Below are 15971 nucleotides of genomic sequence, written 5' to 3'. Positions count from 1 at the left end.
AACTGTGGTGTTGGAGGAAAATTTTGAGAATGCCTTGGACCGTACGAAATTCCAGCTAGTCCATACTCCAGAAAATAATGCTTGACTGCTCACTAGAGGGAAGGATATTAGAAGCAAAGATGAAGTACTTTGGCCACATAATGAGAATACAGGAAAGCTTGAAGAAGATAATGATGTTGGGGAAAAAGGAAGAGGGGCCGACCAAGGGCAAGATGGATGGATGTTATCCTTGAAGTGACTGGCTTGACCTTGAAGGAGTTGGGGGTGGTGATGGGCGACAGGGAACTATGGCATGGGCTGGTCCATGAAGGTCATGAAAAGGCGGAAGCTACTGAACGAATAAACAACAAAGAAAGTAATGTACTGCGGGCCCACTAGGCCTTTTGCTACTAATGAAACTGCATACATAAGTGAAAAATTGGGGAGTAATCAGTTTCTTGGAAGCATGGATGATTGTGGAAAAGAGTGGAACACATTCTCTGTTTTAGAACAAGGGAGCATGCAACTTATTTTAAATCATATAAGCAAATGATCTTATTTTAAATATTTCTGGGAGCATGATCTGACTTTGAAACAATGTATGTAAATTGGGTTTTTTTCAAAAAAAATAATCTCTTGATGCAGTTGTTATGTGGAATACAGAGATGATCTAAGATAGGGGTCTTTAAACACAACAGTAGAAGACTGTTAAACAAAGGACTGCTTCACAGTTCCCCAGACTGCTGAGATGCTGGACTATAGTTGTTGTTTTTTTTAATTGAACAAATTCCTATGCATACTGCACATATCTTATTGGTTGTAAAAAAAAAGTCATGAAAGAATAATACAATATTTAAAACAAAGAACAATTTTAACCAACATAAACTTACCAGTATTTCAATGGAAAATGTGGACCTGCTTTTGGCTGATAAAATAGTCAAGTCAATTAGGATTGTTGTTGTTGTGTGCCTTCAAGTTGTTTCAGAGTTAGGTCTAAACTCTAAGTCTAAAGTTTAGGTGTTGGGTAAATGGCCTTGGAGTGCTGCATCCGGCCTGCCAGCCTTAGTTTGAGGACCCCTGGCCTAAGAGACTGATACTTTACTTAGTTACTGTTCTGCCTCCATGAGTTGTTTATGTGGAAGGTGCCTTGATCTTGCTGAGAACAGATCGGAATACACAAATGAACGGTAAACAATAATTTAATAAACAACAAGGTTCAAATCCTCTGTCCTCCCGGGACTGACTAATAGAGTCCTTGTAAGGAAAGCTAGAAATCTTGCAAGTTTGAGACATTTATTTTACTTAACTTTATTTTGTGTAACTTGTTCCTTTGTTCATCTGTGTCTAGTAACTGAGCTCTGATATTAATGTGCGAATTGTGCTTCTTTCTCTTCAGCCTTCCTCTACACCTTCCAGCTCCAAAATGGACAATTTCAAGGGAGCAGTTGGGTCTGGTTATGAGGCTCTACCCTTGTGGGATTCTTAAAGGGTTAGGGGAAGGAGGTGCCTTAAAGGAAAGAGCTAACTACAGTTCCCTCCCATGATTATTATACACAAAGAACTAGGCCTTTCCTAACCAATAGAAGCCCAAACTCAGGGTAAATGGTAGGGGCTTCATGATAGTTATTTTGACTATTTTTGACTTGTTTGTAAAGTACTGGTTCTTTAGTTGCCTGAAGAGGTGTGGGCAATGAAGCACATGGGTGGAACAATTTTGGAGAAAGACTTGTGAAGAATATAATACAAGTATTCATTAGAGGTCATTTTAAATCCTACTCTGCTGCAGAGTGTGCAATGAAATAATTATTCCTTGCTGTCTCTGTCAAAAGAGCACAATTTCATTCAGTACAGTTGTTTTTAAAATGTAGCCAGAAAGCTATTATATCTGGCTACATTTCTAGACCTCACCCTGTTGCAGAGAACAGCAACAGAAATACACTGTGATGGGTTTGCCAACCATTTTGCAGGAGAAATTATTTGGATTTATTCTCACTTAAATATCAGATTGAAGTTGCATCTAGGGAGGTAACTGAGACACAAACATATCCAGTATTGTTGGACAGGTTCTAATAAGTTCCATATGATGATGTAGAAATTATTATTATTGTTGTTGTTGTTGTTGTTGTTGTTGTTATTATTATTATTATTATTATTATTATTATTAATTTATTTGACCAGTCATATGACCATTTCAAAGTACAACACAAATAAAAACATGGCAGAAAGGAGGGGAGGACAGCAGCTGACCTTCTGTTTGCAGTCAAAATCTTATATTCCTGATTCTTCTTTCAGGAAATGTGGTCTTTTCTTGATAGCTTTCAGGATAAAAAGGAAAATTGAAGAAGTTAGACACATGTCCATCCTGGCTGATCAGAGCTGTTAGAGCTGTTGAGTGGTGAAAGTTAGATTATAAATGCTGCTTTGGGAGAATACTTAATTCCAACCCCTCATAAAATTGCTTCAGTGGTCACCATCACTCTAGGTGACTATCAGACAGATTTATCTATTGGTTCTGTTGAATTTCTCAATGGGATTTGATTCCATTGTTTGTGATAACGCTGGTTGGATAAGGTGATAAACAAACAAACTTTAATTTATTGAAATTATGGTTTCATCGCTGTATTGGATAGAAGCAATGAAGGTAGCAGGGGAAGACAGATTCAGATTAAAGAGATTGCAGGATAAACATCTGTCTTTAAATTATTATAACTGAAAAAAAAAAGCCAAAGTTTAGGGAAAAAAACACTTTCAAAAATATAATAATTTGGCAGAAATGGGCTTATCAAAAGTACACGTTGAAGTTGTTATGTTTCCATCTTGCTCAAAGAACAAAACGTATCAATTGCAAACTCCCTAAAGCATGTAACTGGGTGTACAATTAAACATTGATGAGAGGGATGAATTGCTGGAATGGATGTATGGACTCAGTCAATGACTCAGTGTATCTTGTATGCATTATAATAGAGCTATAATGAAAATATTTTTGAGAGCTTTCATAAGGAGAGACTCAGCAAGCTACTGTCAGTCATGCTTTTATTGTAAGACATATGCAGGAGAAAAGGAGAAATCTCTCTCAAGGGATAAACTGAACTACAGTTCGGTAACTATATTCCTGAATTTTGCAAAATGTGTAACTTCTTGATTCCAGCAATGTTTCCCACAGCATTCTGATGTAATGTACAAATCATTGCATTTTATATTAATATGATGTCCATTGTTAGATCATCACCAGGTAGATTTGAAAGTTATAATGAACCTGTACCTGAAGAGTGCTCACAAAAGGCTTTTTTTGCAAAGTTGAAATGAAGGTAGGATGCTTAGTCCTACTAAATTGTTCAAGATTTTATAAAATAATGATGAAGAAATACCAAGGATAGTCATAAAGTTTGTTCATATAATTAAATTTTAAAGGACTCTTCATCTCATAGAAAAGAGGAACAGGATCTAAGGTGGCAATGACTTGGTGGAATGCTGGGATGTACCTTCAGTGACACTGGATTGGAGGGATGATTCTGGAGGGAGAAACAATAGACGGGGAAATATGAAGGTGGTCCCACCTGCCTTGTATTTGGCAGAAACATTTTGTGACTGCTTTTTCATTTTTAAAATGCTGATGACATATGCCTCATGCCATAATTTAACAAACAGAGCAGAATAATCTTGGTGGTGCACAACACTGAAATTCAATAATGTAAAACAGAATGTAGCTTACATATCTTGTCTGCTTAGACACAGCAGCCAAAAAAAGTATTTTTTGTACTTCTCAAATGCTTCTTCAAAATTAATATGTTTTTCTTCTTTTGCAGGATATTACAGCACTTCAATACAACTGTAGAAGACTATACTGTCATCTTCACTTCAGGCAGTACAACTGCACTGAAGTTGGTTGCAGAGGCTTTTCCCTGGATGCCTGAAACACTGGAGGATCCTGGCAGCCGGTTTTGCTACCTCACTGATAGCCACACATCTGTGGTGGGCATGAGAGAAATTACTGCTGCAATGAATGTCCCTTTTGTGCCTGTGAAACCAAAGGAAATGTTGTCGGGGACAAATGAGATAGTAGTGGAAGAGAAGGGTAGTAGAACTCCTCACCTCTTCTGTTATCCTGCTCAGAGTAATTTTTCAGGCACTAAATACCCCCTTGACTGGGTAGAAAAGATAAAATCTGGGAAAATGTGCCCTGTTAAGGTCTGTGGAAAATGGTTTGTACTTTTGGATGCAGCATCTTATGTTAGCACTTCCCCATTAGACTTAAGCATTTGTTTAGCAGACTTTGTGCCACTTTCATTCTACAAGATATTTGGGTTTCCCACTGGATTAGGTGCTCTGATAGTAAAGAATGATGTTGCTTCTTGCTTAAGAAAAGCCTATTTTGGAGGAGGAACTGCAGCTGCCTATTTAGCAGAAGAGGATTTCTATTCACCAAGACAATCAGTGGCTGAAAGGTAACACTACAAAACATTTCATTTAAAAAAAAATCTTTAATTATTCTCTGGTTACATAGGTTTCAAGTCATAGTGAGAAGGTCAGTTTAAATATTGTAAACCTGTTCATCTGTTTTATGTATGCTTAAGCCCAGGTTCTGCTCAGTATTCCCGTTTTAAGTTCCAGTTCTTTCTTAGGAATATTTTACATCTTTTAGATGAAAATTTCCACTTTTTGGCTTCATAGTTTGCTGTGACATTATATTTGGCTGTGGCTAAAATTCTCCAAGTTTCTGATTGTATTTTAAATTTGTGGAGTACCATGGTTCTCCACCATTTGTGGAGTACCAAAGATCTGGACCATGGTTTATCAGGGTCAGCCATGAACACTCTAAAATAAGACTACAGTAAGTAAAACTGTGTGGGAGCTAGTTCCAGAGAATGGAGGTAGAACATTTACTCAGAGACACTGTTTACAAATGTTGGTTGGATTTTAGAGTTCATGTGAGTACTCACCAGTAGATCTTGTGTGTGTGTGTGTGTGTGTGTGTGTGTGTGTGTGTATATATATCTCTGATTGTTTATGGGCTATAATAGTTGGCTACAACAAATGCTTCTAAACTACTCCGTAACCCCCCCTCCCAACACACACACACACACACTCAGTTGTATTTATGGAATTTCTGTAGTTGTAGCTGCTGTGCAAAGTCACTCTGTGTGAAGCTAGGCCAATGTTAATTAAAGAGCTACTGATTTCTGCTAAGTAATTTTCTGTTAGATTTAGCTTATATATGAACAGTAACAAAACTTAGTTGCATAGTTATTTCTTCCTTTTCTCCATTTATATAGGTTTGAGGATGGTACAATTTCTTTTCTTGACATTATTGCATTGAAGCATGGATTTGATGCCTTAGAAAGACTTACAGGTTAGTATCCTATAGAGTGTGCCTTACATCTATTTCTGAGCCGTAGTACTGTTTTTCTGGTTTGCATAAACCAGGCCTGGTGATTTTCTTGATAAACAACCATGTGTATCTATATATATAAAAGAGTGATGGCATCACGGCGATTCACAAAACAACAAAAGTACAGGCCCCCCAACCTCAAAATTTGACAACACAACCCATCATCCACGCCTCAAGGTTGATACAACAAAAAGAAAAGAAAAATAAAGTCCTAATTAGAGGGAGAGCAATAATTTTTTTATCCAATTGCTGCCAGTTTAGAGGGCTAATCTCTGCCCACTTGGTTGCCTAGCAACCAAGGGACAGCCAGGTTTCAGTTAGGGGACAGGCAGATTTAGGCCTCACTTAGGCTTCTTCCACAGATTATCTAATTTGCACTGGATTATATGGCAGTGTAGACTCAAGGCCCTTCCACACAACTATATAACCCATTTATAATCTTATATTATCTGCTTTGCACTGGATTATCTTGACTCCACACTGCCATATAATCCACTTCAGTGTGCATTTTATCCAGCTGTGAAGAAGGGGCCTCATATAATCCAGTTCTGAGCACATAATATAAGATTAGAAATATACAGTAGAGTCTCACTTATCCAACACTCGCTTATCCAACGTTCTGGATTATCCAACGCATTTTTGTAGACAATGCTTTCAATATATCGTGATATTTTGGTGCTAAATTCATAAATACAGTAATTACTATATAGCATTACTGTGTACTGAACTACTTTTTCTGACAAATTTGTTGTCTAACATGTTTTGGTACATAAAATATCGCAAACAACACCACTCTGAAAACAAGGGAATTCCAGACAGGAAACAATCAGGGCCAGCTAACACCTCCCAACAAAAAATTCACTCAGGGAGGAAACAGCCAGGCTTTAAAGCTGCAAGGCCATTACATCCTAATCATTTTTCCTAATTGCAGCATTCATACTTGCCTCCAACAAACAAAAAAAACCCAATCAGAAATATTGTATATTCACAACCTTTAGGAAATAATATCTCCTGATGGCACAGCATGTTAAAGCGCTGAGCTGCTGAACTTCTGGACTGAAAGGCCGCAGGTTTGAATTGGGGGAGCGGAGAGAGCCCCCACTGTTAGCCCCAGCTTCTGCCAACCCAGAAGTTCGAAAACATGCAAATGTGAGTGCATCAATAGGTACTGCTCCGGTGGGAAGGTAACGCCGCTCCATGTAGTCATCTCACATGACCTTGGAGGAGTCTACGGACAACGCCGGCTCTTCGGCTTAGAAATGGAGATGAGCACCAACCTCCAGAGTCAGACATGACTGGACTTAATGTCAGGGGAAAACCTTGACCCTTGACCTTAACTACCACCAATTCCTCAATACTTTATTTCCCAGACCACCAGACTTCGCCACAGCAACGCGTGGCCGGGCACAGCTAGTAATTATATAAACAAGCTTTTAAAATACTTGTGGAGCTTGATGGGGGGAGGATGAATGCAAAGTTTTTTACTACAATAGGTAAAATGATTACTGGTCATATTTTTTCTACTTTGAGAAATTAATCTTGTTTCATTAGCATGTACCATTTCCTGTAGTTTGACACTAGAAAAAAATATTTCCTACCCACTATTGTTGTTTACAGCATTAACTATTGTTTTACATTACAAAATGTTATTACTAAAAATAGTTCACTGTGTTCAATGACATCTTCTGCCAGGAAAGTATGTAGAATCCTACTGGCTTTAGCTTCTATATAGGAATTGACTTGAAATGATCAGAATTTTTCCATTGCAGGCTTAGATTACCAAAGTAATTAAAGATCTTTGCAACTAGTCTTATATGAAATTTAATTTTTAACCTTTTCAGAACAATAATTTAAAACTCTGATCCTACATCTGGGAACAAGTCTTATTTGATTTCATGAGACTGACTTTGAATTGAGTTTGGTACTTCGAGGAACTGATAGGAGCAAGAACAAGTATGTTCATCCAGTGTAGTATAGTGATGATGAATTCCATCAGAAGCCACAGATTTCATTATATGAGGACATAACCAGAATAGTTAATCTTATTAGAAGACTTTTATGGATTTGGTTAATAAACAGAATAGCTCTGCATTACTGCCCTCAAGTGGTTAAACCATTTGCAATACTGTCTAAGGAAAAAAGGAGTCTTGTAGTGCCTTTCAGACTAACCAGTTGGTTTCAGCATAAGATTTTGTTCATGGGATCACCATAGTTGACAGTGACTTCGAGGTACACACACAAAAGGTTTTGTGTTTTCTACATTGTAGGCTGATGAGGTGGGCCGCAGCCCTCCTCAAACTTTCATTTGATGAATTATACCCCCCCCCCCCGAATTTGCAAGTCTCAAAAATACTTCAAAACACCTTCCCTTAAAAAAAAGAATGAAATAGATGTGATACTAAAGGCATTATTTTCCAGTTTCTTATCCCCTATTGGCACTTGTGTGTGTGTGTGTGGGGGGGGGACTAGAGGTATACTTACAAATGTACATGTTCCAATTTATATACAAATTCAACTTAAGAACAAATCTACAGAACCAATCTTGTTCGTAACTTGGGGACTGCCTGTAAAGCCTTCCCTTCATTCTGTAAGCTTTTCAGGTGTGAACTTCCAATTTTAGTTTTTCTCAGAATTGATCTTCTTTTCTGTTTTGCTGCAACTTTTCAGCAATACAAAACAATGTTTCTTTTGGTGATAAACTTTCAAGTATTGCAATTTTCTTACCAGATCGAATCTTTTTTTAATGTGATCAGTACAGTGTTATAGCAAGGATTATTTCATTTGCAAAATATTTCATTTCTCTGCTGGCTTGATCCAATCCTTTCTGTAATGCAGAAATGATATGCTAATTCCAGAGGGACCTCATTAAAGAAAAAGAAAATTTGCATATTTTGAGAAACTTCTTATTCAGAAGCTCTAGATTAAATGGCACTAATCATAAACAGTAGATATATTAAATCCTTTTGAAGTCACCATGGGATTAAGTCGGCTTCTACTTTACTCTGGCACAAATGCATGAAATATGTCATGAAGTCTGTTTGACATCTTCCATTAATGACTGCATATATTGTAATAAAATTCTCTGGATAAAGTATTCTGTTTGAGAATTTTGACCTGTAAAAGAGAAAATAGTTTATACTGAAGGGATTTCTGAGTTTGAAACTAGCAGTAGTTTTCTGATGTAGCTAAAAGCAAGCAAGGCTGAAATAGGAAGAAAGTCAAATTGTGAACTGTCAGGCCATCCAACTATCGGTGAGCAGGTTGCCAACTGAGCAAATGCTTTATGATGTAATTAATTCATTCATTATAAAATTCTAGTCTTTCACCAGAGATTTGAATGTGAGTAACCAAGTCTTATCACACAATCGGCTGACTTACATAATTCCAAGGTGTTTGTATTATCAGTAGATGTTTGTGAGAGGCCAATAGTAGCAAGCTGTTAGCACTTTGTACACTACTTTCTGGACTTAATTTTCCCCAATCTTATTGAATATGATTACATCCCCAAACTATGTATATTTGCAGGTATGTGCATATGCAGCACGTACACAGAAAACTTCTGGAAAGCATTCAGTGTATTTGACCATAATAGGCTATTAACAAAAACTCAACTTATAATAAATATGGTAGTGTTGAAAGTGTAGAATTCTGGTGTAATGGACTTAAATTAGCATCATATAACTGTAGTTTTGGAAGAGACCACAAGGGCCATTCAGTGGAACCCCCTGCCATGCAAGAACATCCAATCAAAGCACTCCCAACAGATGGCCTCTGCTAAAAAACCTCCAGAGAAGGAAACTCCAGCACACACCGAGGCAGCATATTCCTCTGCTAAACTGCTCTTACTGTGAGGAAGTTCCTCCTAATGCTTATGTGGAATCTCTTTTCCTGCAATTTGAAACTGTTTCTCCATGTTCTAGTCTCTATAGTAGTAGAAAACAAGCTTGCCTTCTCCTCAATGTGACATCCTTTCAGATATTTGAACATGGCTATCCTGTCTCCTCTCAGCCTTCTTTTTCTGTAAGCTAATCATACCTAACTCCTTAAGCTGCTTCTCATAGGGCTAGAATTCCAAACATTTGACCATTTTGGTCACCTTTTTCTGGACACATTCCACTTGTCAGTATCCATCCATCTGACCTTTTCTTTCTATCATGGAAAACGGCATTCCTTGCAGCTGTCACCATAGCTCGCTGGGCCAGCGAGCTCTGTGCGTGGATGAGTTATATATGTGATTCCATAAGGACAAGGTTGTTATGCGGACATCGCCTTTTTGCCCAAGGTTGCCTCCCTCTTCCACGTCTCGCAAGACATAGTGCTCCCAGGGTTTTTCCAGAACCCAACCATGCAGCTTGAGCAGGCCTTGCATATGATTGATGTCCGGAGGGCATTAGCCTACTATATAGACTGGACCAGGGCGATCAGGAGGTTCTCCGTGTGGTTAGTCACAGCAATTAGACTGACCTACCAGCTGGTGGGGGAGGAGCCCCCACCTGGACTCAAGGAACACTCCATGCGGGCCGTTGCTGCCTCCACTGCTTTCTGCCAGGGAGTACCCTTGGAGGATGTCTGCAGAGCGGCTACCTGGGCCATGCCGCTGACATTTGTGACACACTACAAGGTCGACCTACAAGCATCAAGCAGCCTTCAGGAGAGCCGTTCTGTTTTCAGCGGTGGCATGACACCCGACTTCCACGGTGAGTAGCTTGTTAGTCTACCACATGTGTGCATTCCACAGACACCACGAAGGAAGGCACCGTGTTTCTTCGAGTGGTGATCTCATCCCCGCCCGTCCTCCCCACTGTCATCATGCCTTTCTCATCTGCCACTGCGGCGGCAAGGAACAAAGGCTATAACCTCACCTGGGGGCTATATACCCTCAGGGGAGGATGGGCGGGGTCATAGCCAAACCTTAACAGCTGTGTAAGTTCCGAAAATGCTGCACAGGTGCATCAAACTACCACATGTGTAGATTCCACAGATCACCACTCAAAGAAACACAGTTACAGGTAAGCAACCATTCTTTATTTTCCATTGTCATAGCTATGCTTCTACACCTTATTGATGTGAAGCTTCCCACCAGTGTGGAAATCACCAGATGGCAAGCTCTTTAACCTCAGCAGGCTGAAAGCCAAAAGTAAGATCATAACAATTTCTGTTATAGAACTGATGATGATAATGTAGTCCGTGCTCATTGAAAGGAAGACCTAAAACATGGCCTCTCACCAAACATTGAGAAACCAAAATGTTCTACCAGCAGGCACCAACCAGTCACTCTGCAATGCCAGAAATAAAGTTTAACAGTGTTAACACTATCAAATGTTGACCATTTCCGCTATCCAGGTAGCCACCTCTCCACAACAATCTACATTGACACTGAAATAAAACACTGTCTGAGCTCTGTGAGTACAGCATTTTTTCAAATGTTTGAGGATTGAGAAATTTGTAAGGATACCAAGATGCTTGCTAATAAAGCTATAGTCCTTCCTATTCTATTATACATCTATGGGACATTGATAATCTACAAACATCACTCCTGACTTCTGGAAAGATTCCATCAGCATTGCATCCAAAAATCCTGCAAATCTCTTGGGAAGACAGGCAGATACACATTCTGAAAGAAGCGAAGACCACCAGCATTGAAGCAATGATCCTCCATCATAAAATCTGTTGGACCACCCATGTTATCCGAATGTCCGCTCACTATCTCCCAAAGCAGTTAATTTACACTCAGCTCAAGAACAGAAAATGGAATGTCCACGGGCAGCAAAAGAGATTTAAAGAGATTTAAAGCTAACCTAAAAAATGTGGAATAAACACAAAAAACTGGGATGCCCTGGCCCTCTAGCTTTCTAACGGAAGGTCTGCTGTTACCAACAGTGTTATGGTTTTTGAAGAGGCACAAATAGAGGACAAAAGAGAGAAGCATGCCAAAAAACAGCACATCAAGCAAACACTTGTCATGACGATATTCCATCTGGAAATCTATGTCCTCATTGTGAAAGACTATGAGGATCCAGAAAAGGTCTCTATACTCACTCACGGACTCACCTCTAAGACTCTACCCTTGGAAGACAATCATACTCGGCCACAAGTTATCGCCTATGATAAATTAGGTTGGGTACTAGATAGCCAAAAAGTCATTTGCATTCTCCAGCGTTCCCATAGGATTCATATTTATGGAGGCAACTTTTAGTAATTAGAATATAAGTCAGTTTTGGGATGAAAGTCTACAAGGAATATATAAAGGTCCACAATTGTAAAAGTATCTAAATCTGTGGCAAACATTCCTACATCTCAAGAAATAATTTGTTTTCCAGTAGCTTTCTATTTTTTCTGTTTTACATTTATTCTAGTCTTGAGTCATTTTTCAACAAGTGTGGTTATATACTGGAGTAAAGATTATTCATAATCTGTTGTTGTTACCCTTTCAGTCTGACATCTCATTTTCGAAAAGCTGTCAAGGAAGTCTGCCTTTGAGAACCAGGGGAAAGCATTGTTAACAGAGGTTCATGATAGAATTACCAAAAAGAAACTAAAAACTCAAACAATGTAAACAGATGATCCCCATCGTTTTTTACCCCAATAAAATGTTTTTAGTCAGGAATATATTATTTTTCGCGCCAAGTTTTTTTCTACATTCAATCACAATAGGTTTGTATGACTCAGATATCAAACACTTTGGGATCCTTGTTTTAGGAAATGTTTGTAGTGAAAGCACAATTAAAATAAATGTTCGAAACAATATGAACATTTTAAAAAACAAATAAAAAGATATTTCATTAAGATTGAAGTGTCTTAAGTCAGAAGTTAACCTAAAAGCCTCCAAAGAAGAAGCCTCCACCACACTCCGGAACTCTCTGGCCCGAAGTGTGGTGAAAGCTCCTCCTTTGGAAGCTTTTAAGCAGAGGCTGGATGGCCATCTGTTGGGGGTGCTTTGAATGTGATTTTCCTGCTTTTTGGTAGGGGGTTGGACTGGATGGCCCACAAGGTCTCTTCCAACTCTATGATTCTATGATTCTATTGCAAAAATAATATCCCATTAGGGATATCACATTTTTAAAAATGATGATGATAATTTCTTACTTGCCTCTCACTATCAGTTTTTTTTTGGGGGGGGGGGGCTGGTATCCATATGCATCAGCATATGGATACCAGCTTACATCACAGAGCACTAAATATTTACATATCCAGTTAAAAGAGCATGACATCAAACAAACAAACATGCTAAAACAATGAATTCATAATTTAAATATAATTTAAAAAACATCTGGATAGGCCTGTCAGAAGAGATTACATAGTTTTTAGTTCTGTTTTAAGTGTGGGCAGCATATACAGCCATTGAATTGCTTCTGACAAGCCATTCTACAGTCTAGGGACAGCTGAAGATTGTCATATTGGATGAAGCAGACTTGTTTTCTTCTGCTTTACAAACCAGGACACAGCAATAGATTCAAATAGCAGAAAAAAGATATTCCACTTGAATATTAGGAATAACTTCCTGATGGTAAGGGCTGTTCAATGGTGGGATAAGTGGCCTCAGGGTGTGGGGAAGTCTCCTTCTTTGGAGGTTTTAAAGCAGAGACTGGATGGCTATCTGTCAGGAATGCATTGATTGTGTGCTCCTTGCATGGCAGGAGTTTGTATTAGATGGTTCTTGTGATCTTTTCCAACTCTATGAATTTGTCATGGCCAGCTCAGATAGCAAGGAGTTGCTAGAAGAGCCTGCAAAGGAGATGGAGGCCAGCAGCTCCCAGAAGTCTACCTAGCATAGCTCAATCATTGCTGCAGACAAATTCAGCAGCAGCAAAATCTCTTGTCTGGTCAAGCTCCTCTAGAGGAAGCTGAAGCAAGCATGCCATAGAATCATAGAACTGGAAGAGACCTCATGGACCATCCAGTCCAACCCCTTGCCAAGAAGCAGGTAAATCGCATTCAAAGCACTCCCAGCAGAAGGCCATCCAGCCTCTGTTTAAAAGCCTCCAAAGAAGGAGCCTCCGCCACTCCACTAGGAGCCTCTGAACAAGCAACAGAGGGGTTAAATATAATCACACTTCTAGAGCATAGGAAAGAGTGATCAGGATATCGTAATTCTCAGAGATTAGTTTAGAAACTATCACTAAGCAAGCACTTCTGACATTTTAAGATAAACCCCCCTCAATGTTGTGACTCTTTTGTGGAGGACATCATTGTTTCTTTGTTTGAGTACAAAATCTGTTTGCCTTTGTTCTGGGACCTGACTGCTGCTTCTCGGTTTCTTACTCAAGGACTCTTGACTTCAACTTTTGGACGGTAATCTGATTTTCAGCTCTGGCATCTTTGTCTGTTTGAACTCTGCTTCTGAAGTTGTACAAGACACTTGGATATTCTTCTGCTTTCTAAGGACTCTTGTTATTGGCATTTCTGACCCTGGATTCTTGACATTAGCTATCTTACCCCTTTCAGTGAGTTTGTTTGGATTTTTCTCTTTCCTATGATAGAATCTAAGAAAAGGTGTCCTGGGCAACACTTGTCAGCCTAATCCTGGCTGACTGAAGTAATGTCCTTCAGAGGATCTAAGTGTGTAGGGCAGATTAAACAGGAGAAAGTGAACCTGTGGGTAATATAGATTCAAATTCTATAGGGCTTTAAAGGTGACTACCAAAACTTTGTACTTTGCCAAGAGTAGAGTGTGCTTTAGCGATTCCAGTATAGGTGTAGTATAATCCCTCCTAGATGTGCCAGTAACCCAATAGCTGAACTGTTTTGAACTAACTGAAGTTTCAGAACTTAATAATAATAATAATAATAATAATAATAATAATAATAATAATAGCTTCATTTATAACTTAACCCCTCTCCCTTCATTTATAACTTAACCTCTTCAAAAGACAAAAACAAAATAGAAAACAACAGTAAAAAACAATTAAAACAAGCAATTAAAAATTCACAAATAAGACAATAATTGTTAAAACAGGTAATAAGTTCCATAAATAACATAGCGAATTAATGGAATCAACAATAAAAATGTGGCTGTGCAATGAGTTAGGGCAATATGTTCTCAGTCAGCCTCATCAGGCAGAGTAGAAGCATAAGAAGTTAATAAAAGCTAATCATTCTCCTCTCTGAAGACCAATGTGTTTTTTTTCCTTTTTTATTTATTAATGAAAGTGAAAAACAAAAAATAGAGTAACATGTATCCATATACAACCGCAGAAGAAAAAAGAAATAAAAATATATATATATATACAGACAGGTATAACAATTTGCACTGTAGTGTCGCTAAACTAATGGATGATCACAGATTTGCTATACCATTGTTGTACCTTAACTTATCCTTGTCCCCCTTGCCCCTCGCCCGTGAACCCGACCCCCTAGACCTCCGATACCCCTCAGTAAGTATCGCGTAACTAACCGTCAACTACCCCTGTATCTTCTTTCGCTAAATCCCCTTTATGGCTGTCATCAAATCTACCTTTGTCTTCTTTTCCAAATACCCAAGTGCCAGCCTCCATTTATTTGCAAACTCCTCATTATTTCCTCCTCTGTTGCTATTTGTCAGCTTGGCCATTTGGATATATCCCCCCAGTTTGTCTCTCCAGTCTCTAATACTTAGCTCTTCTTCCCCCTTCCATGTTTTTGCGATTATTAGTCTTGCCGCAACGAAACAATATTGGCAAATTTCTTCATCTCCTGCGCTAATACGCCTTCTAAATAAACCTAATAAGCATGTCTCGGGGTTCTTCTTGACCTTATTGGTAATCATATTATTTGTTTCTTTCACCACTTTTATCCAGAATTCTTGAACTATATTACAGGTCCACCATATGTGGAAAAATGTTCCTTTTACTTTCTTGCATCTCCAACAGGCCCCTCTTTCTGTTTTCTCTATTTTCGCCAGAAGCTCTGGAGTTATGTATGTTCTATAGAACATTTTAAACATATTCTCTCTAATCGAGCCGGCCAGAGAGAATTTAAACCCCTTTTTCCAGAGATATTCCCATTCTTCCAGGTCTATGTTTCTACCAAAGTCTCTGGCCCAAGAGATCATAACGGTTTTTATTTGGTTGTCTGCAAGGTTGTAGTCTAGAATAAATTTATAAAGCCTTGAGAGTAAGCCTTTGTTGCCTCTGTCAAAGATACATTCTAACTCGGATTTTTTGGATGCAAATCCCACCGCCGCGTCCTTTCTAAATCTATCATGCAGTTGGTAAAAACTGAACCAGTCTTTTAACCCTAATTCTTCTCTGCCCTTAAGTGCCCATTGCCCTCTTTCTTTAACTAAATATTCCTCATACGTTCCAACTTCATTACATGTAGCTGGTCTCAAGACTGCTTCGAGTGGGCGCAGCCACAGAGGGGTTTTGGGCTCTATCCCCTTCTTGTATCTTTTCCACGTTGTTAAGAGACTGGATCTTATAATATGCCTTTTAAATTCTTTATTCACCTTGTCCTTTTCATCCCATAGATAAGCATGCCAGCCATATCTTAAATTGTGTCCCTCTAATTTAAGTAATTTTTTGTTGTCCAATTTAATCCAGTCCTTTAGCCAGCTAAAGTTAGCAGCTTCATAGTAGTATCTGAGATCTGGGAGTGCCAGGCCCCCTCTGTCCTTCACGTCAAT

At 38.8% G+C, this 15971-nt stretch overlaps 1 protein-coding gene across 4 annotated transcripts in view; it reads left to right on the top strand.

The window, feature by feature from the left end:
• The window catches only part of mocos (molybdenum cofactor sulfurase), a 90766-nt gene that overhangs the window by 19774 nt on the left and 55021 nt on the right, over positions 1 to 15971 (top strand). For all 4 annotated transcript variants that reach the window (XM_062956971.1, XM_062956973.1, XM_062956972.1 and 1 more), the window contains 2 exons: positions 3786 to 4424; positions 5253 to 5329. In XM_062956971.1, coding sequence (XP_062813041.1) covers positions 3786 to 4424; positions 5253 to 5329 — 716 coding nt within the window. The remainder of the gene's footprint in view (positions 1 to 3785; positions 4425 to 5252; positions 5330 to 15971) is intronic.

This window comes from Anolis carolinensis, chromosome 6 (assembly GCF_035594765.1).
Source record: "Anolis carolinensis isolate JA03-04 chromosome 6, rAnoCar3.1.pri, whole genome shotgun sequence".
NCBI classification, from domain to species: domain Eukaryota; kingdom Metazoa; phylum Chordata; class Lepidosauria; order Squamata; family Dactyloidae; genus Anolis; species Anolis carolinensis.
This window is presented reverse-complemented; position numbering and strand designations above follow the sequence as displayed.